Source organism: Stegostoma tigrinum, chromosome 6, assembly GCF_030684315.1.
Source record: "Stegostoma tigrinum isolate sSteTig4 chromosome 6, sSteTig4.hap1, whole genome shotgun sequence".
Lineage (NCBI taxonomy): Eukaryota > Metazoa > Chordata > Chondrichthyes > Orectolobiformes > Stegostomatidae > Stegostoma > Stegostoma tigrinum.
The window spans coordinates 83,780,740-83,794,154 of NC_081359.1; the positions used below are offsets into that span (position 1 = coordinate 83,780,740).

The window sequence follows — 13,415 nt, forward strand, 5'->3', positions numbered from 1 at the left end:
TGATGGTTTGGTGCTTGGGGGTGGGGTCATGATCAAGGGGGCAGTAGGAGGAGGCGTCGGAGAGTTGGCGTTTGGCCTCGGCGATGTAGAGGTCAGTGCACTATACTACCATTGCGCCTCCCTTGTCTGCGGGTTTGATGGTGAGGTTGGGGTTGGAGCGGAGGGCTGCCTGTTCTGCGGGGGAGAGATTGGAGTGGGTGAGAGGGGTGGAGAGGTTGAGGCGGTTGATGTCTCGACGGCAGTTGGAGATGAAGGGGTCGAGGGAGGGTAGGCAGCCTGGGGGTGGTGTCCAGCAAGAGGACTTGTGTTGGAGGTGGGTGAAGGGGTCAGTTGAGGGAGGGTTAGGCTCCCAGTTAAAGAAGTAAGCGTGGAGGCGAAGGCAGCGGAAGAACTGCTCGATGTCCAAACATGACTGGTATTCGTTGATGTGTGGGTGGAGAAGGACAAACGTGAGCCCCTTGCTTAGGACTGACTGTTCGTCCTCAGTCAGTGGGAGGTCTGGGGGAATGGTGAAGTTGCGGCAGGGCTCAGTGTGGCTGTCTTCTCTGGGATTGCTGGCTGTGGAGGTTGTGGGCGGAGCGATGAGGTCGTCGGCTGTGGGCGGGGTTCTGTAGGCATCAGCTGTGGGCGGAGCGGAGTGGGCGGCAGCAGCAGCGGTGAGGGTGATGTGTGTGGTGTTGGTTCTGGAAGTGGAGGTGGTGACTGCAGCAGCGGTTGCGTTCGCGGTCCCGTAAGTGGTGTGCCCGGCCGTGGCGGATGTGACGTCATCAGTGGGGTCACCAGCCGTGTCCTCATGGTCAATGGTGGCAGAAGCCAGTGGGTTTGTTGTACTTACGACTTTTGGTGTCCAGTAAAGCTGTGTCGAACTGGGTGTTCATGCTGTGGATCCTGCAGAGGATAAAAAACAGGAGAGGTCCTTTGCAGGTCTGGGAGAGGGAGGCTCTGAGCGGGGGCAGGCTGGATTGTAGTGCCTGGAGATGCCGGCGCATGGCTGCGAGTGTCTGTTTCAGGACTCGCAGGGAGAAACGCTTCTGAAGGGTCTGAATGTTCTGGGTGTAGAGGTGGTCACGGTTGGTTTTGTGGTGCAGTGGGGGGAGAGGAAGAACTGGGCTGGTTTTGGGATGCAATGGGGGAAGGGGAGATTTTGAAGCTTGTGAAGTCCACATTGATACCATTGGGCTGCAGGGTTCCCAAGCGGAATATGAGTTATTGTTCTTGCAACCTTCGGGTGGCACCATTGTGGCACTGTGTTGTGGCTGTTCTAATCCCATTTTCCTGCACTTGGCCCATAGCCTTGTATGTCTTGGCATCCCAGGTAAATAGTTCTTAAATGCTGTTAGAGTTTCTGACTCTATCACCTAGTCAAGCAGTGAGTTCCAGATTCCTACTATCCTCTGCGTGAGAAGATTTTTCCCAAATTTCTTTCCAAACCTTCTGTTCTTTACCTTAAATCTGTACCCTGGTCATTGATCCCTCTGCCAAAGAGAAAAAAATTCTTCCCTGCTCTATCTAGGCCCCTCATAATTTAATCCATTTCGATTATGCTCCCCCCATTCATTCTCCTCTGCTTCAAATAAAACAATCCTGCTCTCTCCAATCGCTCTTCTTAACTAAACATCTCTAACCCAAGTCAAACCTGGTAGTCACCTCCACACACTGTCCAGTGCAGTCATTCTTAAATCAAGATTCTAGAACCGTACTCTAGCAGTTGGCTTAACTTAATGTTTTGTATTGTTCCAGTATAATCTCCCTGCTCTTAAACTTTATGCTTTGGCCAGTAGAGGAATGTGTCCCACGTGCCTTCTTAAACACTTAATCTACGTGTCCTGCTAAATTAAGGGAGTGGTGTATTTGCACACCAAGGTCTCTCTGATCCTCGGTGTTCCCCAGGGTCCTATGTTTGTCATGTATTCTGTTGCCTTCTTGGTCCATTTGCCATTGACCAGCCCATCTACATTCTTCTATAATCTAGGGCTGTCTTCACTATTCAACACCTAACCAATTTTCACATCTTCCACACACTCACTGACTAACTGGCTGTGTTTAAGTCTGAATCATTTCTATTATAACACAAGGCTCCAACACTGATCCCTGCCTAACCCCACTGGATGTAGTTGTGTCTCGAGTGTAGAGAAAAAAACATGGAACAGTACAGCACAGGAACAGGCCCACCATGTCTGCACCACCATGATGCCATTCTAAACCAATCTGCTTGCACATGGGGCTGTAAATCCTAATTAAATCCTATAATTCCCCTATTTCAAGGACTGCAATATCCCCACTCTGGTGATTCAGAATGCCCTCAACCACATCTCTTGCATTGCTTGCACTTCTTCTGCCCTCAATCCCTCTTTCCCCAAACAAAAATAAGGACAGAGCCCCCTAGTTCTCACATAGCACCCAATAACTTTTGCATCTAGCATTTCATTCTCTGCCATGTCCACCACCTACCATCTGACCTCACCACCAAAGAGATATTTCACTTTGTAGAGACTGTTCTCTCCGTGACTCCCTCGTCCACTCCACAATCCCCCACCAACCCCACCACACCTGGCACCTTTCCCTGCTACATCTCCCCTGTTACCTCTGTCCAAGGCCCCAAACAAGCGCAGACTCTGTGACCCATTCATGGAGCATCTGTGATAATGGGAACTGCAGATGCTGGAGAATCCAAGATAACAAAGTGTGGAGCTGGATGAACACAGCAGGCCAAGCAGCATCTCAGGAGCACAAAAGCTGACGTTTCGGGCCTAGACCTCTGATGAAGGGTCTAGGCCCGAAACATCAGCTTTTGTGCTCCTGAGATGCTGCTTGGCCTGCTGTGTTCATCCAGCTCCACACTTTGTTATCATGGAGCATCTGTGCTCTGTACACTATAATCAACAGCACCTTCTGCCTGGTGACCATTTTACCTCCCCTTCCCACCCCCATGGTGACATGTCAATCCTGGGCCTCCTCCTGTGTCACAATGTATAAACTGGAAGAACAACACCTCATATTCCACCTTGGGAATATACAGCCCGATAACCTCAACATAGAGTTCACCAGTTTCAAAATCTCCCCACCCCTAGCCTTATCCCATGTCCAACCTCTTTCTCTTCCCTGCCTCCTTGACCTGACACTACCTGTCCATTTTCTCTGTCACCTATCTTCCCCACCCTTCCCTCTGACCAATCTCCATTACCCCTACCACATCCACCTATCACCGTCCCACCTACCTTCCCCCAGCCCCGTCCTCCGCCTCTTTACTTACGAGTTACCTTCCCCCTCCTAAGTCCTGTGAAGATTATAAACCCAAAAAGTCGACTTTCCTACTCTTCTGATGCTCTGTGGCTTGCTGTTTTCCTCCAGGTCTACACTGCGTTATCTCTGACTCCAGCACCAGCAGTTCTTGTTATCTCCACCTCATCAGTCAAATTGGTCAGACATGACATTCTCTTAAAAAAGCCATGGTGGCAGTTCTTGATTAATCTCCACCTCTTCAAGTGCAGGTTAATTCTTCCTGTCAGAATTGTTTCCATTAGTTTCCCTGTCATTGGGGTTATACTTAGTGACTGACCTGTCTCTTCGTGCAGTAGTAATTATAGCCTGATATCTAAGAGTTGGCACTGCTTTATACATGGCAAGTTTTTATTTCTTGCAATGCACTCAGGAAGACTTGTGAACCAGAATAAAGTATTATGTCTCGTATTAATTTGCAATGTAAACATCAATCCCTCTCATGCCCTCCATTTTGATCTCTGAGGAGATATTAACCATCGAATGCTGATAGAATATCATGCTATATCAATATAATTATGGCTTGCTTTAGATCCCTCTTAACTTAACATATCAGTTCCATGCACCAGATGTACTGGTTGTTTTGTCATAGTTGTTATCAAACCATTATCATTCATTAAACAAAATCTTAACAGAAGCACTACTTTGTTAGATTATTTTCCAGAAATTACTAAACATTTAAAGTAGGTGATTTAAGAATAAAGAATGGAAGATTTTGACCATTTGGAAAAAAGAATTGCAAATTCCAAATGGAGTGTTATGATTCGAGTTAATCTACTTCTCCTAAGAAAGAAACTAGGAGCAGGAGTAAACCTTTCAGCCTTTTATAACCTTTATTACTGTTCCATGAGCATGAAGATGTTCAGCTTTGCAATTAATCAGTTGTTGATCAGGACTTGATTTTCAATAATACATCTCGCTTTCAGAAAAGTCTCTATCATTTCAATTTTTTTTCCCACAAGTACAGGATCTCTTGGTGCTGATGATAGAAGAATACAATTGCTGCTATGCTGACTAACTAAGGGGGAAGGCTTGTGGTACAGTTGATAGCATCCCTACCTCTTAGCAGGAAGCTCTGGGTTTGAGTCCCATTTGGGGATTTGATGGCCAAGGGAGGTGTATTCAGAACCCAGCTAAACAAGTTAAACATCAATTGGTAAATACTTTGGCAGATGGTAAAAGTGAGGGAGTGTCCTGGTCATCCATGTTTGATGCTGAGTGGTGCCCCTCAGGTTACAACCTCTGTCACCAGCCTAACAACCTTTCACCATATCCCCTACTCAGCTTGTATCCAAACTCCTACACATCTGCCGTCCTGCCCTGGCACCATTTTTCCTCCCCAGGAAGCACTCTCCTCATCTAGCATCCTCTTTATCTGGCACTATAACCAACAGGCACCTATGTGGCTCGCAGTCTGCCTCTTCTACCCATCTGGCACCCTATCCTCTCGGCACCTTACATCTAACATATACCGTGTTTAATTATGGTCGACAGACACTGTCAAAATTCCTGTCAGGACTTAAAGTTTCAGAATATAGCAGTTGACTGCTGTGAAAATGGGGCATGATTTATCTTTCTCTGACAGTTCTGCACTATGAATGAGCTGTCAGAGTAGAAGTAGGGCTTCGTATTTCTCAGGGAGTCCTAAACAGAATTGCCTGTCAGAAATGCTGAGCTCCCTTCTTTAATTAAAAAAAAAGTGAGATTGCCATTCATTGGAAAATCCGGTCCATTATTTCTAATGGTGTTACATATAGACATATTTCAAGACTTTAGTCATTTTTCTTTAACTCTAATTGGTATGTTTTTAATGTGAATAAGATGATTTAACTGGTGCCTGCTGTAGCTGAAAGACCCACAATACTTTTAATTCAAATTTAATTGTACTATTGCAGAGCCATAATATTTGTTTTAAAACATCCATTTGAATGATTTGGACTTTGAAATATCGATAACTGCTGTTGATTGATTACAACTAACATTACTGTTTGTGAAGGTCACCTATGAAGCTCATAAAGAATACCTAGCCAAGATGTATGAAGAGTATCAAAGGCAAGAAGAGGAAAATATCAAAAAAGGGAAAAAGGGTAGTGTCAGCACAATTTCTGGCCTTTCCTCTCAAGCAATAGGATCCAAAGGAGGCATTGAAGTCAGAGAAATTGAAGATGGTTCCCAGACTCAGAGCCCAGAGAGTGAAACTGACTACCCTGTCAACACGGATTCTAGAAATCTCCTAGTTGAAGCAAGGGTATCCAGTAGTGGTGCAGACATTTCAGACAGGCCAACAGCAGGAGTACACGTGGAGGTTCACGATCTCTTGGTGGATATCAAAGCAGAGAAGGTCGATGCCACTGAAGTAAAACTTGATGACCTAGATCTCTCACCTGAGACACTGGTTGCAGAAAATTGTAACCTGGTGGAGGTAGAATCTCTTTTGGACAAGGTTTATACTTCTGCTGTGGAGAAACTACAGAACAATATTAATAGCACCTCCATTTCTCAACAGAGGGAACAGAGAGACAGTGGTCCCTTAATATCTCTGGTAGATGAAAAAGATAATGAACCTATTAATAGTGCATCATTTCTCTTTGACAAAGCAGCAAACCATCAGGAAAAACTACTGGCTGATTTGCCAGCTGCTGACAATCTTTCAAGTACGAATGTGCCAGAGAACCAAATACATTCTAGTGCCAGCGATGACCTGGGGCTGTTAGCTCATATGACCAGTAATTCAGATATTACAAGTCCAAAGTCTATAATTGAGGATAAGGATTTCAAAATTGCGACAAATTTGGAAGAAATGAGTATCCTGTCTGAATCAGAAGGAATTGTTGCAAAAGCAATGGAATATACTGAAATGATTGGCACAACCATTGATTCAGAACTATCTTCAAAAAAGACTACAGGTAATTTGGATGCTGCTAGCACAGTTTCTGATACTGACAGATCCGATGATGGCAAAGAACCAGGGAAAGAAGTTAAAAAGATTCAAACTACCACCACAACTCAGGTAAGATTTAAAAAGATAATATGCTTTGCTCATCTTGTTAATTGCATTTTGCATTTGCAACAACTGCACAAGTCAGAAATGCATACTTTTCATTTGTTAGAAATGTGAGTGAACTGTACTTCTGTTTACATCTGTTCTTCATTTATACTTCTTTATGTTCTTCAGTAATGCTGTTGTCCATCTTTAGTCAAGCAGAGAGCTGGGCCTAGTATGAGGTTAACAGTTTCATGACATCCAAAATTAAAACTGAGAAAAATTGCAGAACAAAACATTTAGCATTTGAATTGCAGATGCCAAAAGTACATAAATGACTTGTCTCCTCTAATTTGAAGCCTCTAAGTTATAAATTTCATGAGTCATAGATTACCTAACATAAGAGTTGAGAAATCATAAGCTTTTAAGGTGGTGATCAATCTACGTTTAAATATGCATAAGCTAAATAGACAGAAAAAGTATACAGACATGACAGATGAGTGATCCCATGGGTAGAAAAGCAAATACAGCTGATGTTTGCAGCTGGAAGGAACAGTCACTTTTCTGATGGTTAACAGAAGTGTTCTCCTTTGTTCTTTGCCTCCTTGAGTTGACCATGATATTAGAAAAGTTGGAGTTTTATGCTAGTCTTCAAGCATCTATTAATTTACTTTATTTCTAGGGCCTAGTTGTTGGCTCTACATTAACCAATTGCTCAGACTCTTCGAAGCAATGATTACAGCAAAGATATCCAAGTGTTAGGGTGGACACCTGAATTGAATTGGACTGGACTCAATCAGCTTTTTTGTCACATGTACTCACATGAGTACAGTAAAAAGTTTGTAAGGTGCAATTTATATTGCCATCATAGACAGTAAAGGTACCTAGGTATAATCTTTAGTTATAGAATAGAGAAATGAAGAAAAAAAGTTACAACTATACACAGTATGACCGTAGGTCAGAAAAAATCAAAGTTACAAAGACAAACATCACAGTCTCTCTACAAAGGCTGTCTGCAGCAGACCAATGGAAGGGGCCTCCACATGGTCTGGCGGCTGGCTGCTGCCATGCTCCATGCTGGGCCGCAGCTGGCACGCTTCCACATTGGGTCACTATCCCTGCTCTGCACTGGGCCGCCAGCATCCCTGTTGTGGTCTCCAGCGTCGCCGCAATGGCCATTGGCATCTCTGCTGATTGCTAACTGTGCTTTGCAGTCTGGGACTGGGTATCCAAGGCTGAGAGAACAGATGAGAGAGGGAGAGGGAAAAAAGAAAAAGAACGGGCAGAATGTAGGAGCTTGGCTGGAGTGGCCTACTCTGTTGCCATCTTACAGGAAGTCCCATTACCTGTCCCATTGTACATCACTTCAGCTTATGTGCGTTTTTAGTTTACTTCATACCGAGTCCTTCATAAGCCCTTAGCATATACTCAGACACTGGCGTATAAACATGAAATGGTTTATACATGAACTGAATGGAACTGAGCACCATACAGTCATAGTTGGAGCCAGCAGTGCAATAGATGTGTCTCTGGCTTAATAGTCAAGAGACCCAGGCAAATTCTCGTGGGTCATGAGATCCACCATGACATCTGGTGGAAATTAAATGCAACTAATAGTGATCTGGAACTATGAAGCTATTCTCAGTAGTGGTGCAACGAAACTGTCTTTTTTTTAAATAAAAATTTTATAATAAAAACAAAAATTTTTGAATAAAAGAGAAGGAAATTTGCCATCCTATCTCAGTCTACGTCAGACTTGAGATTAACAACTGTTTTAGCATCAGCTGCCATTTGTGGACGGAAGTTCCAAACCACTACCACCCTTTCTGTGTAGAAATGTTTCCTAACATCTGTCCTGAACTGCCTGGCTGTAAGTTTTAGATTTTTTTTTGCAAATCCCCAACCATTGAATATAGTTCATCTTTATCTCCCTTGGATTTTTCTGTTCATATCTTGAAGTCTTTGATCAGATCACTCCTTAACCTTCCAAATTTGAGGGAGACAAAAAGGCCTGATGTGTATGATCTCTCTTCATAACGTCCCTGAAATTCAGGTATATTCTTTTAAACCTATGTTCAGGCCAATACATCATTCGTAAAGTGTGGTGCCCAAGTCAGTACTCCAAGAGGGGTCTTAGCAGGGTTTGTATAACTACAGCATAACTTCCGCATCTTTGTATTTGAATCCTCTAGATATAAAAACCAGGATTCCATTAGCTACAATTTTCTATACCTATTGAAGACACTTTAAGATCTATTCTCCTGAATCTTTGCGTATCTTTGAACATGCATTGCATTTACCTTATAGCATCGAGAAAATACCCTGATCTATCCTTTTTTGGTCTAAAATGGATAACTTCATACTTGCTTTTTTGAATTCCATCTACCACAGTTTTGCCCATTCACCTGCTCTATTGATATCTCTTTGTGATTTTATGCTATCTTCTACACTGTTTGCAGTGCCACTTAACTTTGTGTGATCAGAATTTTTGTTTTACATGACTTTTTATACCATTGTCCAAGTTAATGATGGAACTGGTGATGGTTGGGACACGCTCCTGTGAAACTTTGACAGTGATATCCTATACTGAAATGATTAGTCTCCAATGATGTAACCAACATCCTTTATGTTATGATTCCAGCTGGTGGAGAATTTTCTCCTGATTCCCACTGACATCAATTTTGATCAAATACTGCTTTGTTATCAACAGTCTTTGTCCATGTTTTGTGGAGATGAGAGGTCTATAGTTAACAGGAGGAGAATGTGGTTCAAAAAATACTCCTAAACACATCAATGGAGAAACCCAACATATCAATGCATAAACAAGGCTGAAGCATTCATAACCTTCATCAACTGGAAATGTCAAGTGGATTTTCTACCTCAATCTCCTCAGGTCCCACCATCATAGATCCTACTCCAAAGTCAATTTAGGGGATATAGTAAAGGAAGATATTCTTGACCCATAATGCTTTCCCATTTATTTCAGAAACCCAGAAAATAAATAAAGATCTTTGGAAGTAAAAAGGGACCTTCGAAAATTGAATGTTATGATCAAAGCAAAAAGCTTGTGTAAAGTGACATCCAGAAGGAAAATGAACCATTTGATCAGAGTTGAAGGTCCACGGAGATCTATGCTAGAAGACAGCAGAAAGATGGTTTGACATAAGTATCTAGAATGATTGACATCACAGCACAGTTGTAAGTGAGCTAAACCAGTTCTTTGAGATGACAGACAGACAAGTATGAATATCATTTACTGCAGATCTTCTGCAAGTTGTAGGTACAAGCATAGAAAGAGGGCCCAGGTTTTAACCAAGATTGTAATGTGATCTGGTCACAAGTGTTCCAAAATGAGCATTATTGATCAGGTTAATGGGGAGTAAGTACCACAGCAGCAGTTTCAGCAATAGTTTGCATTCCTTTACAGATGATTGTGACTGGGAAGATGGATTGCTATTAATGATATAGGATGCTTCTATTTACTCTAGATAGGGTGTACCTGCACAGTTTCAACACTAATGGGAAATGCCAGTTTTGCAGTTTTATTGGAGTGTTTTGAACAGCGAAATGCCTATATTGAAGCTCGACAGGGAGGTTGTAGATGCTCATTCCCATATGTTTCTCCGACATTAAAGCCTTGCTTGTTATCATATGGAGCAAATACAAATGACTTTGGAGTAGGATCTATGATAGTGGGACCTGAGGAGATTGAGGTAGAAAATCCACTCGACATTTCCAGTTGACAAAGGTTAGGAATGCTTTAGCATTGATATTTTGAGTTTCTCCATTAATGTGTTTAGGAGTATTTTTTGAACCACATTCTCCTCCTGTTAACTGCATAATGATCCACTGCCATTGACAATTAGATATGACAGGAATTCGGAGGCCTTGATGTGACTGTTAATTGTGGGCTTGATGTCTCTGCCTATATCATGTGGAGCTGGAGAAACACAGCAGGTCTGGCAGCATCAGGGGAGCAGGAAAGTTGATGTTTCAGGTTGGGATCTTTCATCAGGACCCTACATTGACTCTGACTCCAGCACCTACAGTTCTTGCTGTCTCTTGCCTATACATCACGTTGTGTCTATTTAGCCGAATTGTTGTCTTGTGTCTAGTTTCGTCAGATGAGCACCTCCGTTTCAGGTATTAAAGCAAGATACTGCACATGCTGTAGATCTGAAAAATGATGGAAGTGCCAGAAAACTCAGCAGGTTTGGTAGCATCTGTGGAAACAGAGATAAAGTTTTGAATCCATTACAACTCTTCTTTGGAACTGAAAGGGACTCAAAAATGTTTTTTTTAATGCTGTTGACAAAAGGGGAGGAGGAGCAAGCAAAAAGATGACTAGAGTACCCAGAGCAAAAGACAAAAATATTTCTAATGATAGTAATATATCCCTCCTCTCACCACCAGTTCCATCTGCTACTACTGTCCTTTTGTCAACAACATGTAAACCATTTGACCTTGAAATGTTAACTGTTTCTTTTTCCACAGATTTTACCAGGCATCCTGAATTTCTTCACCACTTTTGCTTCCATTTTCAGAAATGCTTGATACATGCTGTTCATTTGTTGTTGGACCCCAGCTTGCTAACAATGTTATGCTGGGTTGAGGCATGTGCAAGCCAAGAGTTTATAGACTATATTGAAATACATTGTATCTCTGAAGATGGCCCAGTTTTAACCTGCTAGATTTGATCTGACTCTTACCCATTTAGCACAAAGTTAGTGCCACACACACGATGGTGGTTAGCTTCTTTGTGGTGATTGGTCTTCATTTCTGCAAGGTCTTTCAAATGGTCACTCCTAATAGTTTTGTCATTGTCAGTTGCATCTGTAAAAAGCAGAATGACAAGAAGTTTGTGAATTTTCCCACGCGTTTGTTCTTGCTACTTACGCCAAGCCAAGTTTTGCAACTTTGACCTCTGGACTCAGCCAACTTGTTCAGCAGCAATGTTATTGAACTATTCTTGGTAATGGACTTTGAAGTTCCCTCCCCATGACTGCCATGTTGTTATTTCATTACTTGTAGGACCATGCCCCCACAACTTAATGAGAAGGACATTCCATGGTCAACTTGGACTGTTTGGCTATGGTGTGTAGAATTCATTCCTTAGGCTGCGTGATCCATCTGGTTCTATTCTAATTGCAACTTTTTTTGTAGCTGATTGGTGAAACTGGACAGTAAAGTTGGTTTTGCTAAAGCCAACCATGACGTGCTGATATGCACCTAAAGCATCAATGGGAAGCAAACAATGAATTATTTTAAATCACCATTGTCATCTATTTTGTAATTTGCACTTCTGACTAAAGATCAGGTTGCAGCATAGTCAGATAATGGAAGCATTTGTTGAGGTAACAAAGGGGAGCTACCTGCCACCCAACTGTTTGATAGAAAACCTATTATAGAGTCATAGAGTCTTTCAGCATAGAAACAGCCCTTTGACCCTCCATGTTTATGCAGATAAAAAAACACCAAACTACACTAGTCCCAGTTAGCTGCAATGGCCCATAGCCTGCTATGCCCTGACATTTGAAGTGCTCAACCAAATGCTGCTTAAAAGTTGCAAGAGTACCAGCTTCCACAAACCTCTCAGGCAACACATTCCATATTTCTACGACCCTTGCGGTGACAACATTTTTCCTCTAACCTTCTTTAAACCACTTATTTCTTACCTTAAACTTTATACCAGTCATTATTTAAGAACTTAATATTTCCAATTTCCTGCCAGACCCTCCTTCATTAGAAAGAATGACGGCAACTGGGACTATGATAGATTTTAGGTTTCCTAAGCAGTTAAGTTAATGCCGGGGGAAAAAAAAGTCCTGAACCAGATTTTAAAAATATTTCTGTGATTCCAAGCAGGTATGAGTTTCACTGCTTGGCAATACCAAGAGAAATGCTACAGACAACACCACCCATTCTACATGACTTTCATTGATCTGACCAAATTTTTGTCTCAGTCATTTTGGAAATGCTATGGAAGACCCTTTCAAAGGCCAACAGTCCATTGAAATTTACCAGCACCCTCTGCCTTTTTCGTGACAAGATGAGAGCAATGGTCCTCACTGACAATAATTTGACAGAATCCTTTGAGCTCAAGACAGAGGTCAAGTAGGCATGTATCATTGCCTCAATCCTTTTCTTCATCTTTATTGCTTTATTCTTCACCCCGTCAAGAACAAGCTTCCCAGTGCTGTAGGCATGATCTACAGGATGGATGGAAGACTTTTCAAACTCAATTGGTTGAAATTCAGAATGACAATGTCCCCACTTTCTCTTGTGAAACTTCATTTGCAGATGTGCTCCCTCAGAAAAAAATCTTCAAGCTTCCCTTAATGCCTTTGCAGAAGCATACCAAAGAATTGGTCTCAGCCTCAACTTCAAAGAGACATAAATCCTTTACTAACCCATTCCAGGTCAAGTTTTGATCCACCCCTTCGTTAAGATCAACAGAGAAATTCTCCCAAAGGTAGAACGTTTCCTCTAGCTGGGAAGCTATCTTCCATCTAAGGCTGATATTGATGTAGAGATTCAACATCACATCCCATCTGCAATGCTGTCTTTGAACACCTAACAATGAGAGACTTCAATAACTATGACATCTATGCTGATTCCAAAATCCTTGTTTATAAGGTGGTCATCCTCCCAACTCTTTTATATGACTCTGACGTTTGGACTACATATAGATGCCTCTTTAAGACTCTTAAGTGTCATCAGTGTTGATTGAGATGGGGGCTACCTGAAACACAAAAGCATCAAGACCATGACCATCTGAAGTCAACTCCGTTTTGCCAACAACTTGGAGACAGTGAGGACTGCATTTTCTGGAAGCCGCAGTCAATAGAAGTGTAAGTGGAGAAGCACAGCAGGCCAGACAGCATCCGAGGAGCAGGAAAATCAACATTTCAGGCCTTCATCAGGGTTTTGACCCAAAACATTGACTTGCCTGCTTTCCGCTGTCTGACCTGCTGTGCTTTTCCAGCTTCACATCTATTGATTCTGTTTTGCCAGCCATGTGCTTAGGATGCCTGAGTTCCAACTGGCATAACAAAACATCTTCACCCGGCTCAAGGAAGGTACTCAAACAAAAAGGAAGCATTTTGAAGACTCCTTGAAGGCTTCCCTCAAGAAATACAACAGCATAGGAGAC

At 42.4% G+C, this 13,415-nt stretch overlaps 1 protein-coding gene across 2 annotated transcripts in view; it reads left to right on the plus strand.

Annotated features, from left to right (window-relative positions):
* nbeaa (neurobeachin a) overlaps positions 1–13,415 on the plus strand; it is an 828,675-nt gene that overhangs the window by 215,951 nt on the left and 599,309 nt on the right. For both annotated transcript variants that reach the window (XM_059646713.1, XM_059646714.1), the window contains one exon: positions 5,276–6,289. In XM_059646713.1, the coding sequence (XP_059502696.1) occupies positions 5,276–6,289 (1,014 nt within the window). The remainder of the gene's footprint in view (positions 1–5,275; positions 6,290–13,415) is intronic.